The 22,227-nt window shown below is 47.5% G+C and overlaps 1 protein-coding gene across 2 annotated transcripts in view; it reads right to left on the reverse strand.

The window, feature by feature from the left end:
* Positions 1 to 302: 302 nt before the first annotated feature.
* slc12a9 (solute carrier family 12 member 9) overlaps positions 303 to 22,227 on the reverse strand; it is a 122,330-nt gene continuing 100,405 nt past the window's right edge. Inside the window, exons 10-13 of one of the 2 annotated variants that reach the window (XM_059973870.1) lie at positions 17,374 to 17,566; positions 11,909 to 12,083; positions 9,199 to 9,345; positions 303 to 2,716 (exon numbers count right to left, since the gene is read on the reverse strand). In XM_059973870.1, the coding sequence (XP_059829853.1) occupies positions 1,875 to 2,716; positions 9,199 to 9,345; positions 11,909 to 12,083; positions 17,374 to 17,566 (1,357 nt within the window). In that variant the 3' untranslated portion in view covers positions 303 to 1,874. The remainder of the gene's footprint in view (positions 2,717 to 9,198; positions 9,346 to 11,908; positions 12,084 to 17,373; positions 17,567 to 22,227) is intronic. The other variant, XM_059973871.1, reaches the window with a different exon arrangement.

Here is a 22,227-nt window from a genome sequence, read left to right on the forward strand (position 1 = left end):
CTAGGAATTAAAGGGTTAATGTCTGAGTAGTGTTTTAAGGCTCTGGGCTTGTACTCGCCGGAGTTTAGTAGATTGGGGGTGGGGGGGGGAACTGAAGCCTATCAAATATTGAAAAGCCTAGATGGAATGGATATGCGGATCTTGTTTCCTTTAGTGGGGGGGGGGGGGGTCTAGGACCAGAACAGACAGCCTCAGAATATTCTTTTAGAACAGGAATGAGGAAGAATTTCTTTAGCCAGGGAGTGCTGAATCTCTGGAATTCATTGCCACAGACAGCCTTGGAGGTCAAGTCATTGGGTAGGTATACTTACAGCAGAGGCGGATAGGTTCTTCATTAGTATGGGAGTCAAGGTTACAGGAAGAAGGCAGAAAAATTAGGTTCAGGGTCAGAGGGATATTAAATCAGCCATGATGAAATGACGGAACAGACTAGGTGGGCTGAATGGCCTAGTTCTGCTCCCATGTCTTAAGGTCTTAAATCGCTCAAAAGCCTCAAGGCATTTCAAATGGCATACATTCATATAACACCTGAATAAGAAACAAAGTCTTTCAATAGCTGGTAAGTTTTAATGAGATCCCCAACCCTCATTCTTCTAAACGCCAGTGAGTTCAGGCCCAGAGCAATTAAACACTTCTCATACGTCAACCTTTTCATTCCCGGGATCACGCTCATGAACCTCCTCCTGACGCCAGTACATCCCTTCTTACAAAACTGCTCACGATACCCCAACTGCAGGAAATGCTCAGCATGCACAGCGGGTAGAGCTGCTACCACACCACAGATCCAGGTTCGATCCCGACCTCCGGTACAGGTTACACTTTCACCATGCGGGAACACAAGTTTCCTCACTGGTGCTCAGTTCCTTCACAATTATAACGTAGAAATCTTCAGACAAGATCTCACAAACAGAAGAGTGATAAATGACCAAATTTTCAGTGACCCCAGTCACAGATCAGATAGAATCGCAGAGAGAATTCCCATCTACACTTATTAAAAATAATGCCTCGTGATCCCTTACAATCAAGAATGATCTGCCTCCATTCCAATCCTGTAGATCACGAGGGGAAACAAACTGGCTATCTAATCCACTGGGGTTGGGCGAGACCAGAACTAGAGGCCACAGGTTAGGGGTGAAAGGTGAAAACTTCACTCAGAGCGTGGAACAAGCTGCCTGTGGATGCTGACTATGCAGGTTCGACTGCAACATTTAAGAGAAGTTTGGATAGGGAGGGCTATGGCACAGACTAGATGGGCTGAAAGGTTCACATTCTATGATTATAATATGTTTGAGCCAAGTAGAAAAGTACAAATAGTAAATGCCAGTTCAAGTGGAGAGCTTCTGAGAGTTTCCAACGGAATGTGTTTCTCTTTCAGACAGAGGGCACATCGGTGGTACAGGGACAGTCAGAGCACCTGTCCACAAGGCAACTTTTGGGAGGGGCAGCTAATGGAAAAGGAAACCCCCCAGGGTTCACGACGTTAATGGAAAAGGTCAGCCATTGGCAAAGCTGCCTTCCAGCAAAGGGCAGGTCCGACTCCTTTGGGGCTGGCTCATTAGGTCTGCTGACCTGCCCAGCTTGTCTGAAAGGAACTTAAACGCAGGAGAAACACTGAATAACCATTTTAATAGATAAGAACCACCCACCCTCCAATAAAGACCATTTTAAATGCGAGTTACAGAATGTTGTCCAAACTCTCTTTAAATATAAATAAACACAAGCGCTCATTTTTAAATACCTAAGATGCGTCTCTTTTTGTCTGAAATGTACGCTGGTTTCGGGAAACACAGTCAGCGTTTGAATAGTTTGTGTCCCCAGCTGCGGCATTTCCTTTACCCAATTCCCCCCTCCGCTGACACCGCCCCAAGCTTGCCCTACAGGTCAGTGCAGGTAACTGGAGTGAGTCCGTGGATCAGTAGTGTGGGCCCCAGGCCCTCGGTCAGGACGTCCAGCTGCTGCAGGTAACGCCGCGAGTGGGAGGCATCAGCGGGAGGCCGGGGCAGGTAGAGGAACCGCACAGCCGTGTGGAAGCTCTGCTCCAGCACCATGCGGTTGGCCGCCCGGAGGTAGTCGTCCGAGACGAGGGCCGAGTCCCGGCCGGCGCACGAGGCAGCCTCCTGCTCCTCGGCGGAGAGCTGCCGGCGCCAGTGGAGGGCCACCACGCTGTCCCAGGTGACGATCTTGATGGTGGCTTTGATGCGCAACTTGTCCAGCAGCTCCCGGAGCTTCTGCTCCTTCTTGACCCAACCCTCGTCGCCAGACTCGATGCAAAGGAAGATGCGGAGACGTGCCGCCTTCCAGGAGACGACCATGGTCAGGACACAAGCCATCTGCAGCAGAAAGAGGCTGCTGACGTCCACGTAGTTGGTGCTGTCAGGCCTCAGGAGATCCAGGGGCCAAACGTCAATGGACACTCTGTCCGACCTCTTCTTGGCGAAGAGATCCTTCCTATTCATCGTGAAGAAGTAGCGCGCCAGGCAGATGTTCTTCTGCATCTTGAGGGCATCGGAGATGATGGCGACGTACTCCATCTCACTCAGGCTCTTGTCCGATTCGCTGCCGCGCACGGGGGGGAAGTGAGCCTGCAGGGAGGCAATGTCCACACCAAAATGGTCGTTCTCCTTGGTGTCCTGGAAGGCCGGGTCACTCAGGAAGTAGTCGTCAGGCACACAGTGGTCATAGAACCCGAGGACCAGGGTGTTGGGCTTCATCCCACCTGGGGGGGGGGGGTGCAGGAAGAAGAATTTAACTGGTTAGACCATAGGGCCATGAAACATAGAAGCAGCATTGGGCTGAGTGGCCTACTAAGTTTGCTGATTTACTATCCTTCTCAATCCCATTCTCCTGCCTTCTTCATGACACCCTTACTAATCAGGAAAATTTCAGCCTCTGCTTTAAATGCACCCAATGATCTGGCCTCCACAGCCACCATTGGCAATGAATGCCACAGGTTCACCACGTCAGTTCATCTTCATCCTATTCTAAAGGGACACACAGGTGGCCCCCGCTTTTCGAACATTCGATTTACGTCAACTCGCTGTTACGAAAGACCTACATTAGTTACCTGTTTTCGTTAACCAAAGAGGATTTTCGCTTTTACAAAAAAAAGACGCTCGCTTTATACATGTGTTCACCCCAGGAAAGACTACCGTGAAGCCTTGTGCGGGCAGTTGTTTGTGCATGCGTGTACATGCGTAGGTGTGTATGTGCAAGTGCGTGTCGGTGCCAATTTTTTTCTCTCCAAATCGATTTTGGCTCGCTGTCTTCCTGAGTATGATAAGTGAAACTACACCATACGTACAATATTTCTACTTTATCTAGGCTGTGTATTTATCATACCATTCCTGCTTTCACTATATGTTCGTGTTATTTTAGGTTTTATGTGCTATTTGGTATGATTTGGTAGGTTATTTTTTGGTTCTGGGAACATTCAAAAATTTTTCCCATATAAATTAATGGTAATTGCTTCTTTGCTTTACGACATTCCGGCTTACAAATGGTTTCATAGGAATGCTCTACCTTCGGATAGCGGGGGGAGCCTGTACCTCTATTCTGAAACTGTGCCCTCTGAGACCAGAGTCCTGCATTACAGGAAACATCCTCTCCACAATCACCCTATCTAAGCCTTTGAATACTGCTAAAAAAATGCTATTCCTTTCTCTCAATTCCTCCACCTCTGCCGCATCTGCTCTCAGGATGAGGCCTTTCATTCTAGGACAAAGGAGATGTCTTCCTTTTTTAAAGAAAGGGGCTTCCCTTTGTCCACTATCAACTCTGCCCTCCATCATGTCTCCCATATTTCATGCACCTCTGCCCTCACCACATCCCCCCACCAGCCCACCAGGGATAGAGTCCCCCTGGTCCTCACCTATCACCCTACCAGCCTACAGATCCAACGTATAATCCTCCGTAACTTCCGCCACCTCCTACGTGATCCCACCACCAACCACGTCTTCCCCTCCCCCCCTACTCTCGGCTTTCCGCAAGGATCGCTCCCTACGTGACTCCCTTGTCCATTCATCCCCCCCCCCCCATCCCTCCCCACCGACCTCCCTCCGGGCACTCATCCCTGCAAACGGAAGAAGTGCTACACCTGCCCCCACACTTCTTCCCTCACCACCATCCCAGGCCCCCGACAGTCCTTTCAGGTGAGGCACCACTTCACCTGCAAGTCAGCCGGGGTGATATACTGTATCCGGTGCTCCCAATGTGGCCATTTATACATTGGGGAGACCGTTTCGCCGAATACCGGCGCTCAGTCCTCCAGCAGTGGTGGGATCTCCCTGTGTCCACACACTTCAATTCCACAGACCACTCCCACTCCGACATGTCTGTCCATGGCCTCCTCTACCGTCAAGATGAGGCCACACGCAGGTCGATGGAGCAATACCTTATCTCCCGCCTAGGTAGCCTCCTACCTGCCGGCATGAACATCCAACTCACTGACCTCCATTGATACCCCTGCCCCCCACCCTTACCCCCATCCCTATCTATTATTTTAGTCTGGTTCTCTTTCTCTCTCTTTTCCCCCCTCACTATCATCTCTCCCCCAGCCCTACCTTTCTTTCTCTTTTATTTCCCATAATTCTCCACCTTCCCCCAGCCCATTTCCCTCCAGCCTATCACTTCCCAGCTCTCTACTTCATCCCTCCCCCCACTTCTTATCCCTCCTCGACCATCCCATGTTACTTCACTCCTGATGAAGGGTTTCGCCCCGAAACGTCGTTATTACCTCCTCCCATAGATGCTGTCTGGCCTGCTGAGTTCTGCCAGCATTTCGTGTTTTTTATTTCTTTGAATATTCAGTAGGTTTCAATGAGATCCCCCCCACCCCTCATTCTGTCCAGAATCATCAAATGCTCCTCATATGTTAACCCTTTCATTGCTGAGATAATTAGCAAACCTCCTTTGGACCCTCTCCAATGCCAACAAATAAGGGCTCCAAAATTGCACACGTTATTTGCAGTGCAGTCTGCATCACATCCTTGCTTTTATACCCTAGTCCTCATGAAATGAGTGCTAACATTGCATTTGTCATCGTTAGCGGGTTCACAACCCAACAGCGAATTTACAATAGTTCAGTGAAGGTCTTCACGTTGCCCATCTAATACACCTTGCTCCAGGTTCCTTAAGGTTGTCATAGCCGGGGGAGGCCGTGGGTAAAGCTCCCACTACCTATTAAATGCTCCCAGTGGCGTGCATCTCAAATAGCCTCTGACAACCAAGTCCAGCTCCTGGTCTTCATGTGTGGCTTAGACAGAATCACGTAAGGCCGACAGAACCACTTCTGCTTTCAGGAGAAGGGGCAAAGGCAGGTTAATTTGGGCAGATGGAGCTCCCCAGCCTTGGTCGGCAGCCTGCTTAGGGGAAGCAAAACTCTGATCTCAAACCTGTTGACTTGCAGCTACACCCACTCACGGAGCAGGCTTCGGGAGGAAACTCCAAGGGAGAAAGCCGGAGCTGGAGTCCCTAAGGCAGCCCTACGTTGAGTTCAACGCTGACTGGCAACTCCTGATGTCAAACTGATGTCAAACTGGTCTCTGCTGTCCCTTTGGGTTCATTAGATGCATGGAGAGGGTGAGCTTGCTCTCCATGCTGCTCTATTAAAAATCAACCCAAAACATTTACTATAGACCCTGCCTTGCTCTGGTTCCCTACCTCGTTCCCTTTATTCCATGGGCCACTCTCCTCTCCTCTCAGATCCTTCTTCTTCAGCCTTAAACCCCTTTCAACAATCACTTCCCAACTTTCCAACATCATTCCCCTTTCCTCACCTAAGAGCTTGTACTCAACTCCATTCCACTCCCAGCTTCTAAGAATGGCTTCTGCCTGCTTCTGACGAAGCCTCTCAGCCCAAAATGTCGATGCTGCCTGACCTGCTGAGCTCCTCCAGCATCTTGTGTGTGTCACTGAAGATCTCTGGCATCTGTAGAACATTTATTTATTGAGATACAGCACAAATGAGACCGTTCGTCAATCCCCTGATGAATTTATAATGACCAATTAACCTATCAACCAGTATGTCTTTGGACTCTGGGAGGAAACCAGAGCACCCGGAGGAAACACGTGCGGTCACAGCGAGAACATACAAACTCCTCACCAGCAGCAGTGGGAAATGAACCCTGGTTGCTGTTGTGATAATCACTACCGTGTCATCTCTTCCGTCACTTCTCGCCCACCAGCTTGTGCTCTTCCCCCTCCTCCACCTTATTCTGGTTTATGCCCTCTTCTTTTCCGGTCCTCATGAAGGGTCTCGGTCTGAAACATTGACTTTTTATTCCTCTCCATAGATCCTGAGTTTCTCCAGCATTTTGTGCGTGTTGCTCTGGATTCTGCAGAATCTCCTGTGTCTAATTTTCAAACACCTCAGAAAATTCCACTGCCCCCTTCAGTAGCTCCGTACCCTCCAGATCCCCCTAAGGGCAGGGCTTCCCAACCAGGGGTCCACAGACCCCTCGGTTAATGGTAGCGGTCCATGGCATTAAAAATGAGGGGTAAACTCTGATCTATAGGATTCTACCCCCAAAACACTTCCAATTCCACCCATCCCCCCTGTGATTTGTAAAACCCCTCCCAGTCTCCCTCTACAGTCATCATTCCTGTAGACAACATTCAATAGGAGAATCAGAAAGAGATGGCATAACATTAGGTTGTTTGGAGGTATGTTAAGGGGATGTCACAGGTATAGTGCTGATTTAGCAAACACAGAGTGCTGGGTACATGGAATGTGGTGCCAAGATGGCGGCAGAGGCAGATTTCACTCAAATTTCTACAGACATACGATGGAGAGCATTCCAGCAGTCTGCATCACCGTCTGGTATGGAGGGGTGGGAGGAGAATGGCTACGGCACAGGATCAAAATAAGCTGCAGAGAGTTGTAAACTTAGCTCCATCATCCGGAGCCAGCCTCTTTAGCACCCAGGTCATCCTCAAAGAGTAATGCCTCAAAAAGGCAGCATCCATTATTAAGGACCACCGTCACCAAGGGCATCTCCTCTTCTCATTGCCACCACCAGGAAGGAGATACAGAAGCCTGAAGACACACACTCAGCGATTCAGGGACAGCTTCTTCCCCTCTGCCATCATATTTCTGAATGGGCACTGAACCCATGAACATTGCCTCACTACTTTTTTATTTCTGTTTTTACACTACTTATTTAACTATTTAATATAAATACTTACTATAACTCAGTTATTTTCTGTTAGTAGTAGTAGGCCTCAGTTAGCCTCATGGATTTGCACCTTGGAAAGTTTCCAGGGCGCAGGCCTGGGCAGGATTTTTTTTTTCTAGCAGAATATTTTCTATTATTCTGTATTGCATTGCACTGTACTGCTACTGCAAAGACAACCGATTCCACACTGTATGCTGGCGATATGAAACCTGATTCTGATTCCAATACATTAGGGACATTTAAGAGATTCTTAGATGGACACATGGATGATGGAAAAATGGTAGGCTATGTGGGAGGGAAGGGTTAGATTGAACTTAAAGTAGGGTGAGGGCCAGCACAACTTTGCGGGCCAAAGGGCCATTGAAGTGCTGTACTGTTCTACATTCTATGGGACTGGAGACCACTGTGCGTCAGTCAAAAAGTGACCAGTCCTCAGGTGAGGCGGCTTCTGAGCAGACAGGAATAGTCATCGATGAGGGATCAACCCAAAACGTCCACCACAGATGCTGCCTGACCTGCTGGGTATTCTCAGCTTCCTGACTTTGAAGTTTGTAGACATCGTGCTTCAGTCCTGCCTCATCCCACTGGCCAGCAGGCCGGAGATATCCAAATACCATTAGTTGTGGCAAGGGTTGCTGCCTTTCCCAGCATGTTCCAGGCAGAAAGTTCCAGAACTGAAGCACCCTCTAGCTGAAAACAGTTTGCCTCTCATCTCCTCTGCAAACATCAATTTGAATTTTTTTTTGATAACTCTGCTCGATCTCTCCCTTTAGCCATCTGGGCCACATCTTCATTAAAATCTTCTCACATTGATGTCACGGCCAAGGAAGCCCACCAATGCCTCATCTTCCTCAGGGCGCTACAGGAATTCGGAACGTCCCCATCAGCCCTCACCAATTTTTACCAATGTACCACCGAAGGCATTGTGTCTGGGTGCACCCAGCAACTGCTCTGCACACGATTGCGAGGAACTGCAGACAGTGGACGCAGCTCAACACATCACAGACACCAACCTCCCCTCCATCAACCCTGCATCAACCTCTTACAGCCTCAGTAAAGCAGCCAGCATAATCAAAGACCCCACCCATCCTCTCTTCACCCCTCTCCAATCAGGCAGAAGATAATAGGGTCTGAAAGTATAGGCTCAAGGATAGGTTCTATCCTGCTGTTAGACTGCTGAACAGAATCTTGTATGACAAGACAGACTCTTGGCCTCAAAATCTACCTTATTATGATCTTGAACATAATTTACCTGCCCTGTACTTTTTGGGTAGCTTTTACACTTTATTCTGCATTGTTTTAACTTTCAGGGGCTCCCAACCTGGGGTCTATCAGGGCATATTCTGACATTAGGATATATAGCAAACACTAACTTCAGCAACCAACCTTTAGACCTGAATGTGGATTGTAGATTGAATTTAAAATGCAGCCCTGTTTCCTGGAGCTGTGGACAGCAGCTAATGAAAAAAACCAGACAATGCTGATGAACATTCACTTCGGGTGTCTGGAGTGTGGGTGCAAAGGAGGAGGTGTGAAAATCACATGTAATTCAAAGGAAGCAGTGTAGTTACAGTGCAAATATAGAATTGTTCTTTGATCTTTAGCATGTAAAATGTCATGTAGTACTGGGTCGAAGAGGCCTCTTCCTCAGTGTCTCATTTTGTTGCATAAAACACTTCTGTACCCACTAGCTTCAGTTTCTCTCCTCTGGCTTTGTTCACGTTACAACTGGGCCAATCCCGGTTACTAGTAAGGGTCCATGGCATAAAAAAAGTTGGGAACCCCCGCGTAATAATCTGATCGGTATAAACAGTATGAAAGACCAGCTTTAAACTGTATCTTGGCACGTTCCAATGATAAACTAATACCAAAAGCCCTCATCCATTCTCTCCACGGATGACAACCCCAACCCAAACTATTCTGTTTCGCCTCCGGTGAATCTTGGCCCCTGGTATAACACTTGAGGTGGTGAACACAGCGATCTTGGTGACACCCACAGCCACGCGCCGCCTGCCCCCGTCCTCACCGAGGCCCGTTATCCGCAGCAGGTGCTGCACGCCCTGACGCACAGAGGGTGAGAGCGTCAGATCCACGAAGGCCTTCACGTTCAGCTTGTCCACCAGGCTGAGCCAGAAGTTGTACTGAGGGTGGATGGGGTCAAAAGGCAGGGTGTCTGAAAGAGAAGACAAGGCAGTGTCAGCTCTACTGTAACAGCGCAGTCTGGGGGGTGGGGAGGGCACACAGTGGGACAAGGACAACGCACATGAAACCTCAAAAGGAAAGCAAAAATTACCGAGAATCCAACACAATCATAAATACAAGAGATTCTGCAGGTGCTGGAAATCCAGATCAACACAAACACTTAGGAGTTTGCGGAGATTCAGCATGACACCTAAAACTTTGACGAACTTCTATAGATATATAGTGGAGAGTGTATTGACTGGCTGCATCACAGCCTGGTATGGAAACAGCAATGCCCTTGAACGGAGAACCCCACAAAAAGTACTGGATACGGTCCAATCCATTACGGATAAAGTCCTCCCCACCATGAGGCACATCCACATGAAACACCGTCATAGGAAAGCAACATCTCTCATCAGAGATCCCCACCACCCAGGATATACCCTCTTCTCTCTGCTGCCATCAGGATGAAGGTACAGTTGCCTCAGGACTTGCACCAACAGATTCAAGAACAGTTATTACCCCTCGACCATCAGGCTCCTGAACCAAAGGTGATAACTTCACTCAACTTCACTTGCCCCATCACTGAATATTCCCACAACTAATGCACTCACTTTCAAGGAATCTTCATGTTCTTGATATTTATTGTTTTTTTTTTACTATAATTATTTCTTCTTTTGCATTTGCAGTTTGTTGTCTTAGCACTCTGGTTGAACAGCCCGTTGATGTGGTCTTTCATTGCTTCTGTTATTATTATTTTATACATTTGCTAAGTATGCCTATCAGAACATGAATTGCAGGATTGTGTACGGTGACATATACGTACTTTGATAATAAAATTTGCTTTGAACTTTGAACAAATTGCCGGACAAACTTAGCAGGTCAGGCAGCATCTATGGAGAGGAGAAACAATTGACATTTTGCACCAAGGAGAATCATCGGGCCTGGAAAGGAAGGGGGCAGAAGACAGAATAAGATGGTGTGGGGAGGGGAAGTACATACTGGAAGGTGAGACGAGGTGAGGGGGAAGGGGGAGAAGGTACAAGGCAGAGAGATAAAGGGCTGAAGGAGGAATCTGATTGGAGAGGTGATAGGTGCTTTTCTTTGTGCTCGAATCCTTGCTTGCGGGGTAGTTCGCCGAGCCCGGAGGTTACGTCCCAAACGTTTCATCGCCAGCTGAGGTGACAACATTGGTGCACGATTGAAGTGCTGTTTCTGCGGGCGTGCTCGAGTTTATATTGTTCCCACTCGTCGTCCTGATTGGTTGGCTGTTGTGCTGGCTGCTAGTCTCCGCTGTGTCCCAGCCAACCGGATAGCTGAGTGATCTCCATTGGCCCATATCCCTGGTTATCGGTCGGTGTAAGAATTGGTTGCTCAGGTGCCCATGACTCACCCCCTTGGCCCTGATCCCTCAGACGCACAGGTTCATAAATTGTGTCCAGTTCAATATATTTGCTGGTAGAGGCTTCTAGGAATTCACTTGTTCTCTTGTTTTGTGCTCTCTCGGTTTTTTTGTAGTTTCCCAAGTGAACCTGTGTCCTTCTTGGCCTTCATACACTGAGATGAGTGATGGAGAATCATGTCTTCTTATCGCTAGCTAATTTTCATGTAGACTTGTGGATAGTTTCTCCATCTGTCCTACATCGTGTTTGAGGCAGTCTCCACACTGGATTTGGTAATACTAAGCTCAAATCCTCTTTGTGCCCTCTCTTTCAACAGTAACTTTTATCAGGACTGGAATGAAGCAGGAAGAAGCCAGGATTGAATTTTAATTGAATTGACTTTATTTCTTACATCCTTCACATACATGAGGAGTAAAAATCTTTACGTTACTTCTGTCTAAATGTGCAATGTGCAATTTATAGTAATTTGTAATAAATAGTATGTACAACAGAATAGTCAATATAGCGTAGAAATACAACTGTATCAGCATGAATTAATCAGTCTGATGGCCTGGTGGAAGAAGCTGTCCCGGAGCCTGTTGGTCCTGGCTTTTATGCTGCGGTACTGTTTCCCGGAAGGTAGCAGCTGGAATAGTTTGTGGTTGGGATGGCTTGGGTCCCCAATGATCCTTCAGGCCCTTTATGCACACCTGTCTTTGCAAATGTCCTGAATAGTGGGAAGTTCACATCTAAAGATGCGCTGGGCTGTCCACACCACTCTCTGCAGAGTCCTGCAATTGAGGGAAGTACAGTTCCCATACCAGGCAGTGATGCAGCCAGTCAGGATGCTCTCAGTTGTGCCCCTGTAGAAAGTCCTTAGGATTTGGGGACTCATGACAAACTTCTTCAACCGTCTGAGCTGAAAGAGGTGCTGTCCAGTCCTGTCATTCCAATAGAACAATCTGTAATCAATTCTTAGTCTTTTGTCTTAAAGCTTCAGGGAAATTGGGGGTGCGGGAATGGGACCGATCAAACCATGGTTTCAAAGGTAAAGGTTTTAAAGATAAATATTGGTGTTATTTGTACCCAGAGGAGAGAGGAAGGTGAGTGTGAGCAAGCGTAGACCCTAGCTTTGCACGCTCCACACTTCTCCACGTGGTGAAGCCTACTTACCGAGGTCTCCGATCTCCACGTGACCCAGCACGAAGAGGCCCCCTTTCTTCAAGTCATTGATGAAGGTGATGAGCTGGGCACTGGAGCGTGGATTGGCCACCATGAGCAAGATCTGGGGTCTCCAGAACTTGACGTGATCCTTCCGGACATCCAACAGCAGGAGGTACTTCCTCACCTAGGAAAGGCACCATGTGTCAAAGTAGCGCTACGGCCAAAGTACGTATACATTGCACAAGCTTGAAATTCATCTCCTTAGAGGCAGCCACAAAAAATAAAGCAGCCCAAAAGAATCCAACGAAAAAGAGACCGTCAGACACTCAATGTGCAGCAAAAAGAAATCACCATGTAAACAATAAAAGAAAGCGAACGCACTCAGCGTAAGAGTGAGTCCCTAGACATGAAAGCTGACAGTCAGAAGAGAAGAGAGCGCAGGGTGAGTCCTCACCAGCTCAGCATTGCCAGCATTCTCTGGAGACCAACATCTTTCTTCTGTTGGATTGGAGGACAGGTTGGCGTCCGGACAGTGCTGCCAGGGTTCCAGACCCTGCTCCAGAGATCTGAGCACAAGGCCAAGCCCGGCACACCCACTGCCCTCCCGGGCAGTCACTACCCTGAGCAGAGGCTCTCATTTGTGGGTGCGAGGAGCAAGGGCCAATCCAAGACAATATATATTCCCTAACCAAGGACCATGGTGAGGCCTTGCTGTGCACAGCACATCCCCTATTCTCCAAATCAAACGTGACCACACCCTCCAGCAATAATAAGACTGGAAACAATCAGAGTTGCATAAAGAGTAACCGTTAATGTTAGAATGGGTGAGGAGTCCTCGATAGATGTTTCCTATGGTGGATCAGAGGACACAGCCTCAGAATAGAGGGGCATCCTTTTAGAACGGAGATGAGGAAATTCTGTAGTCAGAAGGTGGTGAATCTGAGGAATTCGTTCCCTCAGGTGGCTGTGGAGGCCAAGTCTTTGGGTATATTTAAGGCAGAGGTTGATAGGTTCTGGACCGGTCAGGCCATTAAGGGATGCAGGGGGGAAGGCAGGAGATTGTGGCTGAAGGGAAAAATAGATCAACCATGATGAAATGGAGGAGCAGACTTGATGGGCCAAATGGCCTAATTCTGCTCCTATATCTTATGGACTTATACAGAGAAAGTAGGTGGGAGAATGGTCAAAAATCTGTGATTGGGTAAGGCCAGGTCAGCTGTCTAAATGGGGGAGATGAGGAGGTGTTTATGCTTCTGTGACATGTTAGAGACTCTCCAGCTTTGGGTAACTCTGTTTTGTCTGTCAGAACCAGTCGTTTCTGCAGCGCCTGTGACGTTGGCTCCGTTCTGAGCCCTTCTCCAGAGTCCCAACCACTCTGCACATCCTACAGCACTGCTACTAGCAACACAAGGATGGTCTCCCTTCCCAATCCCTATCTGACCTGGCTTCAAGAGGGGCCACTGCAAAAGATCAGAAAAATTTAAAGAGGGTCGTAATCTCACCCAGCTCTGCCACGGGCTCTAGCAACACTCCCACTGAGGGCTTCTAAAGGCAATGCCTCAAAAAGGCATCCATCATTAGGATGCTGTCTATTTACCATTTCAGTAATAAGAGAGAGAGAGAGAGAGTGTGTGTGTGTGTGTGTGTGTGTGTGTGTGTGTGTGTGTGTGTGTGTGTGTGTGTGTGTGTGTGTGAGTGTGTGAGTGTGTGTGTGTGTGTGTGTGTGTGTGTGTGTGTGTGTGTGTGTCTGGGGATTAGGCATTCTTGTTCATTTAAATAATTTCAGGTTATATGTAAAAATATGTTACTTACACACGTCATCACGCTACCATGTGATACATGCATGTGTCGCTTAAAGTTCACCTGCACTTGGAACTCTCGTATTTTTCTTTGAATTAGTTTAACGTTTTGAATTTACAAAACGCAACCCAGGACTTGCTCACTTCTCACTGTTACCATCAGGAAGGAGGTAGAGGAGCCTGAAGACACACACTGAGAGATTCAGGAACAGCTTCCTCCCCTCTGCCATCTGATTCCTGAATGGACATTGAACTCATGAACACCACCTCACTTCTTTTTTGCTCTCTTTTTGCATTATATAGTATACTTTACGTGTTGCATCGTACTGCTGCTACAAAAAACAAATTGTCTCGACAAGTGTCAGTGACAATAAATGTGATTCTCATCCCGCAGCTCCTCTGCAACTTACTGAGTTCTCTCTGCCCACTCTGACGAAAGCCCTCTAACCAAAACTACTGGTCATTTTTCTTGCCACAGATGCTCCCTGAACCAATGGGTGTTCTCAGCAATTTTTTCTGATTCGCACCACCAAAGGATTTCAGGATTTCACTCGCTGAAAAGACCCTTGTACAATTAGGCGGACTCTCACCTCATCGTGGCTCCCTCATGTTACTTTCTGCCTCTGTAACTGCGATGTCTCATTCTGCATTGTCATTATTTTTCCCCTTGTATTCCCTCAATGAATCATTGAACAAGCAAAACAACATTTTCCATTACACCACGGTACACACGACAGGAATAACCTTCTAACTCCTGTTGTCGGATTCATATCTCCTTACAGGAGACCAATCATCCCATCAAACCTATGACAGATCACTAATTAACATTTCCCCTTAACGCAAGGGTTCCCAACCTTCCTTATGCCATGGGGCCCCGACCATTAACTGAGGGGTACCCACGTTCCCATCAATGCTCCAGATTCATAGAATAAAAGAAGTTAAAGATAAACTTCATCTGTCACATGTACAATACCGTGCAAAAGTCTTAAGTATATACGAGAGGTGATTGATAAGTTTGTGGCCTAAGGTAGGAGTCAATTTTATAAAACCTAGCATATTTATTTTTCAACATAATCCCCTCCTACATGTACACACTTAGTCCAGCGGTCGTGGAGCGGACGGATCCCTTCTTTGTAGAGGTGGTCCACAGCAGGGGTGATTGATAAGTTTGTAGCCTAAGGTAAAAGGAGATATGAGTTACCAACTTCAAACTTTCTGCATTTTCACTCAAAGAGCTGAACTGCCCAACCATGTAACGAGAGCGTCTCGGACCTCCAGGTGGTTCACAGCAGGGGTGATTGATAAGTTTGTGACCTTATCCAGCTCGTACACGTACAGTTCAACTCTGAGTGAAAATGCAGGAAGTTTGAAGTAATAATTCATCTCCTTCTACCTTAGGAGTATCAATTACCCCACGCTGTGGACCACTTCTGGAGGTCCAAGACACCGACTCCCAAATAGAAGGGATCCACATGCTCCACGACCACTAGACTAAGTGTGTAAATGTAGGAGGGGATTATGTTGAAAAATAAATGTGCTAGGTTTTCTAAAATTGACTCCTTCTACCTTGGGCCACGAACTTATCAATCACCCCTGGTACTTATAGCGGAGACTTTTGCTCAAGGCTATATTTGTCGATGTAGAGTAGAGATCAGGTTTAGGAATCTGGAGGGTGCAAAGGATGTTGGGAATGGCGATGGTGGAGTGCTGTGACAAGTGTGTGGGACAGGACACAGGGAAGGAGTGCGAGGGGTGGCGGGTGGGTGGGGGTGGCATGAGTGCAGACGCACCCAGTCCTGAGTGCATCATTTCGTTCCAAACAATTGGTTTGTTGATCATTACAGAATGTCTCTCCGGTGCTTCCTGCTCCCTCCCCTCTCCCTGCCCCCTTCCCACTCTCAGTCCACAATAGAGACCCAGATCAGAATCAGGTTTATCATCACTCACATCTGTCATGAAATTTGGGTTTTTTTTTGGAGGAGTGGTGAGCAATTCAGTGCAAAAGTCTTAGGCACCTTAGCTATATATACGCGTGCCTATCACTGTACATTGAAACTTAGTGAAGCGCCTCGATTGAGGAAGTGACCTACACAGTCCGAGGATGTGCTGGAGGCATCCCTCAAGTGTCACGGACACAGCATGACAACACCTCACTAACTCTAACCCGTATGCCTTTGTGCGGTGGGTGGAAATCACAGTTTACATGGTGGCACTCTCTTGGCATCGCTAACATGCCAGTCTGCATTCCGTTTCTCTTGTACTTCCTCCGTGTACTAACACGATGACCTGAAACGATGGCTCGTAAGACAATGTCTTTCGCTGTACCATGGTACGTGACATTAGCAAACCACTTTACTAAAACGAGGAACTCTGCAGGTGCTGGAAATCCAAAGCAACGCACACAAAATGCTGGAGGAACTCAGCAGGCCAGGCAGCATCTATGGAAAAGAACACGCAGTTGATGTTTCGGGCAGAGACCCTTCATCAGGACTGAGGAGGAAGGGGGAAGATCCCTGAATGAAAAATTGTGGGGGGGGGCGGGGGGAAGAGGCTAGCTGGAAGGTAGGAGGGAAAGCTTAAGGACTGGAGAAGAAAGAACCCAATAGGAGAGAAGAGTGCACCAAAGGAGCAAGGGAAGGAGAAGAGGACCCGGGGGGAGAAAAAGGCAAGTAAGAAGGGGTAAGAGGTCAGAGTGGAGAATAGAAGAATTGGGGGGAAGGGAGGTGGGAATTTGTTCAATGGAAGGAGAAGGAGATGATATTCATGCCCTCAGGTTGGAAGGTTTCCAACGGAACATGCAGTACTGCTCCTCCGCCTGAGGGTGGCCTCATCCTCGCACAAGAGATTGACATGTTGGAACGGGAATGGAAACCAGAGTTTAAGCGTTTGGCCACCGGGAAGTCCCGCTCATGGCAGATGATGTGGAGGTGCTCGACGAAGTGGTTCCCCAAACTCATGACAGGTTCCACCAAGTTACTGTCTGCATGGCGACCCGGCCCGCTAGTTGGGACCCCCGCGCCCATCCACAGGGCTTGTGCTTAAACTTTGTGCAAGATGAGACGGAACTTCGTTAGCCAGAGGCTGGTGAATCTGTGGAATTTATTGTCACCAATAGCTGTGGCCCTACTGACCAAAGTGTCTTTCTGAGGTAGTTCCATTTGCCCACGTTTGGTCCATATCCCTCTAAACCAGGAGTTCCTAACCTTGTTTTTATATGCCATGGACCCCTGCCATCAACCGAGGTTGGGTACCCCTGCTCTCAACCTTTCCCATCAACATTTCTGTCTACATGTCCAGCTCTCACCTAAAGGCACGGACATCAAATTCACCAACTACAGCTGATCTGCTGTCCCTCTGACCCCTTCCTCTCTCCACTTAAAACATGGAACACGAAATGGAAGCTTGAAAGACAATGTAACTAAAGCAGAAATGCGGAGGAATTTCATCAGCCTGAGTCTGTGGAATTTGCTGCCACTGGCAGCTGTCGACCCAAGTCACTGGGTATATTTAAAGCAGATGCTCATAGGTTCTCAATTAGTAAGGGCATCAAATGTTATGGGGAGAAGGCAGGAGAATGGGTTTGAGAGGGCAACTAAATCAGCCATGATGCTATGGTAGAGAAGACTCATTGGGCTGAATGGCCTAACTCTGCTCCATTCTCAGATCGGGTCTTACCTGGTGAAATATGAGGGCTTGACTGATGTAGCCCCAGCTGCTGGTAGGACATCGATAATGGATGACTACCAGTAGGATCAGCATCAGGACAATCCCACAGGAGGCGTAGACTGGGTTGATCAGGAACATCATCACCAAGCAACCAATGATCCCCAGCAAACACGTGTGCCAGCTGAAGAGCTGAAAGGTCGGCCTAGAGCAGGGCAGAGACAGACAGAGATCAGGAGTATCCAGGAACGTGGCCTGTTGCAAAAGGTCAGAGTTCAATGTACACTTACTATCAAAGTACATCTATGTCTCCATATACAACCTTGAGATTCATTTTCTTGTGGGTGTACTCAGCAAATCATAATAGAATAATAACCATAGTAGAATCAGTGAAAGACCGCATCAACTTGGGCGTTCAACCAGTGTGCAAACGACAACAAACTGTGTAAATTCAAAACAAAAGAAAGAACGATCAATAAATATATGTATCGAGAACATGAGGTGAAGAGTCCTTGAAAGTGAGTCCATTGGTTGTGGAAAAACTTTAATGATGGGTTGAGTGAAGTTATCCCCTTTGGTTGAGGGGTAGTAACTGTTCTCGAACCTGGTGGTGTGAGTCCAGAGGCTCTTCTACCTTCTTCCTGATGGTAGGGCTGAGAAGAGAGCACGGCCTGAGTGGTGGGAGTCTCTGATGATGGATACAACTTTCCTGCAACTACTCTTCATGTAGATGTGCTCAGTGGTGGGGAGGGCTTTACCTGTGATGGACTGGGTCGTATCCAGTTCTTTTTGTAGGATTTTCCATTCAAAGGCTCTGGTGTTTCCATACCAGGCCATGATGTAGCCAGTTAATGTACTCTCCACTACACGTCTAATAGAACCTTGTCAAAGTGTTAGATGTCATGCTGAATCTTTACAAACTTCTCAGGAAATAGAGTCACTTATGTGCTGGGCCCAGGACAGATCCCTTAAAATGACAGCACCAAGGAATTTAAAGTTGCTGACTCCCTCCAGCTCTGATTCCCTTGATGAGGGATGTCTCATGGACCTCTAGTTTTCTCTTCCTGAAGTCAATAATCTTGTTGACGTTAAGGAGTTATTGTTACGGCACCACTCAGCCAGATTTTCAATCTCCCTCCTTTGATCCGGCCGATGACAGTGGTTTTGTCAGCAAAGTGAGCATTGGAGCTGTGGGGGAGTCTATGATCAGAGGGCACAGCCCCAGAACTGAAGGACAGAGAACAGAGATGAGGAGGAATTTCTTTAGCTATAGAGGGTGGTGAATCTGTGGAATTCATTGCGACAGACGACTGTGGAGGCCAAGTCATTGGATATATTTAAAGCAGAGGTTGATAGGTTCTTGATTAGTCAGGAGGGTGTCAATGGTTATGGGGAGAAGGCAGGAGAATGGAGTTGAGATTGATAATAAATCGGCCATGATGAAATGGTGGAGGATCGATGGGCTGAATGGCCTAATTCTGCTCCTTTGTCTAATTGTCTAACATCTCATCACAAGAATTCCAACCTGTGATCTTGTACCATTCACCAACTCCCACTCCTTAAAAAGCTTCTATAATTGGAGGGAGTGTGGAGGAAATCTCCTAACCAAACAAGCATCAAATCTCAGAATTTAATGAGGCCATTTGGCCCATTTCACCAATACAGTCTTTGAAAGAACAATCCTATCTGCTTCTGCCTGACCTGCTGAGTTACCCCAGCAGTTTGTGTTTGCTGCTCTGGTTTTCCAGCATCTGCAGAATCTCCTGTGTCACTCTCTGGACACCAAGGTAGCGTAGTTATTCCAGCTTGGAGTTTGGCATTCAATGCCGATGTCCTCTGTAAGCAGGATGTGTATGTCTTCCCCGTGGAATGCGTGGGTTTTCTCCAGGTGCTCCGGTTTCCTCCCACAGTCCAAAGACGTACCGGTTAGGTTAATTGGTCATTGTAAATTGTTCCCATGATTAGGTTAGGCTTAAATTGGGGTTGTCAGGTGGCACGACTCAAAGGGCCAGATGGCCCTATTCCTCACTGTATCTTGAAATAAAATAAAGTCACTCCTTTCCAAACTATTTTTTTAAATTATTGACAGTCATATCCAAAGTTTTAGCCAGCGCAGACACAGGCCATTCAGCCCAACCCATGCCTGTTGACCAAGCTGTCGACCCAAGCTGGCCCCATAAACTCTCTTAACCAGGACTTCCCAACCTGGGGTCCACAGTTAATGGTAAAGAGGTCCATGGCATACAAAGGGTTGGAAAACCCCGCTCTAACCCTTTTCTAACCTTGTAGGAGTCCAGGTACCTTTTGTATGTTGCAGTCCTGTTCATGTCTACCATTAGCTTGAGCAGCTCTTCTGAACCAGGGCAACAAGCCATTTGAATGAGAAGGAACTGCCTTTCCCAGAGAGTAGCGAATCTGTGGACCTCTCTGCCCGGAGAAGCAGGAGAGGCTTTCTCATTAACTATATTTAAGATACAGTTAGGCAGCTTTACAGATGGGGAGAAGGTGGGTAGGTGGAGCTGAGTCCAAGGCCAGTCCAGCTGTGATCTTATGGAATTGGAACTTCTAGCAAGATGGCGACATTTTTTAGACAGCTTAAAAAATTACTGGATACTCCCCTCCTTCTATATATACTACTTCCAAACTGCGATCGAGTGCAGCCTGTAATTTCCCGTTTAAGAATGTATTTTTGGCCCAGCAAATAATTTCTCGGAGGATTCGATGTGGAGTGCAAGTACGACTGCCTCTGTGCGGAGTGCTTGACTCTCCCAACTTCAGTCGCCTCAGTGTTTGATGTTTAAGATCCTCAGCGCCGAACGCGCGATTTGATCACGCAGCGTTCGGCGTGGCACTGACGCGGTGGCTGTGTTCGTGGTCACCGGCTCCTGGACCAGTTTCACTCGCCTCTGCGACTCACTCTTGGGGAATCTGCATTTTGATGCTTAATGTTTTATGTGTGTTATTTGTTCGCTTTTTGATGTTTGCACAACTTGTTCTTTTCTTTGGCACGTCTGACGGTCTTGTTGTGTGGGGGTTTCTTTGTTCTGTGGCTGCCCGCAAGGCCGCGAATATCCATTAAATGTACTTTGAATGGGGGAGTAGGAACGATGGGCCAAAACGGTACAGCACAGTACAGGCCCTTCAGCCCACGATGCTGTGCCACCCCTAAACCAACAGTAAGGCTAATTTAACATCTCCCTTCCTAGTAGCCCTCCACTTTCCTATCACAAAGGTGAGATGAGTCCACGGCCAGATCAGCCATGATCTTATTCAACTGCAGAACAGGCCTGACGGGCCAGATGGCCAAACCCTGCTCCTGTTTTTTATGTCCTTATTTTAGAGGACAGTTAATATCAACCACATCGATGTTATGTAGAAAATCAAAATGATAATTCATCCTCCCCGAGATTCACAAACACCATTTTTATTCCCGGTAATTTAACCCTGTAGATCCCACTGTAGGATTCAGACAGTCTATCAATAGCCCAGGCTGATAGACGCAGACCGAGTGATATAACCACTGTGTCTGCTCCCTGCAGAAGTTATCATCGACTGCCCCACCCTTTAGCTCCCTCTACTGGCCAAATAGGTTGGAACACCAGTCCATAGATGCCTGGCTTGCTGAGTTCCTCCAGCATTTTGTGTGTGTTGCTTGGACTTCCAGCATTTTCTCGTTTGTGACTGGAACGCTGGGTTCTGGTTACGAACGCTCCGGCCAGTGCAGATCACCCTTCTGCCCCCTTTACTCAAAAGCAAACTTCACGTTACAAGTGGTGCCGCACACCCTCACCGAGCGGCAGTGACTTGCCCGACACTAGATGTTACCGTTTCTAGGAGTGCGAGGCAGCAGAGACTTAGCTCACACCTGGCTCGGCCGTTCAGCAAAATGGCCGATCCGAATCTTGGCCCAACAAGTGCAGAGCGGAGAACATCCTGCTACGGAAATATCAATGCCCAGGAACGGAAAAGTGACGGACACAGCCCACAGTGCTAGTATGCTGGCAGTGAGAAAATTATTTGTTGATGTTGTTACTGGAGGATTATTGTCACTTAACCCTGCCATTTTGATTTTCCCAAGCCTTCATTAACCTGGTCCAAAACTACTTGCCTTTATTAACCCAGTGTGCGCTGGGACACATCATCAGTGATGTAACCTGGGGTCATCGGGTGTTTGGGGTCTGTGAAGAGGACAAATTGCAGGTTGTATACCGTTTACGTATCCTGAGGTACTTTGAAACTTTGAACTTTAACATCTGACACCCTCACCCAGGTGACCCAAGAGTCAAGATTCAAAGAACTTCTATTAGCAAAGTACGTGTGCAATATACAACTGAGATTCTTCCCAGCCAGGGCTGATTGGCTTGTGCTTTCTCTGTGGACCAACATAACGGAATGCCTGACACTTCAAACGTTAGGGTGCTAGTAGGCGAGCAGTGGTAAAATTATCCGTCGTGTTGGATTTCCCCCCCCCCCCCCACCACCAGTAAACACATTCAGGTGGAGGGATGCCACAGGAAAGCAGCATCCATCATCAAAGACCCCCCACCATCCAGGCCATCTCGTTACTACCATCAGCTACTTGGTACAACCCTCCGTAAGGAGGTACAAAGCCTTGGTCTGCACGCCATCCGGCTCGAGAATAGCTATTACCCCACAACCAAGTGGCTCCTGAACCACTGTGAATGTGTTCACTCATCTCAGCTCTGAACCATTCCACAAACTAGAGTCAATTTGAAAAACTCCACAATTCACACTCAGTAAATGTTTTTCATTTGCATAATTTATCATCTTTTGCAGATCAATTGTTCATCAGTCTTCATGTATAGTTTTTCACAAATTGTACGGTATACAAGAAAATGCATCTCG

This window comes from Hypanus sabinus, chromosome 7, assembly GCF_030144855.1.
Source record: "Hypanus sabinus isolate sHypSab1 chromosome 7, sHypSab1.hap1, whole genome shotgun sequence".
NCBI classification, from domain to species: domain Eukaryota; kingdom Metazoa; phylum Chordata; class Chondrichthyes; order Myliobatiformes; family Dasyatidae; genus Hypanus; species Hypanus sabinus.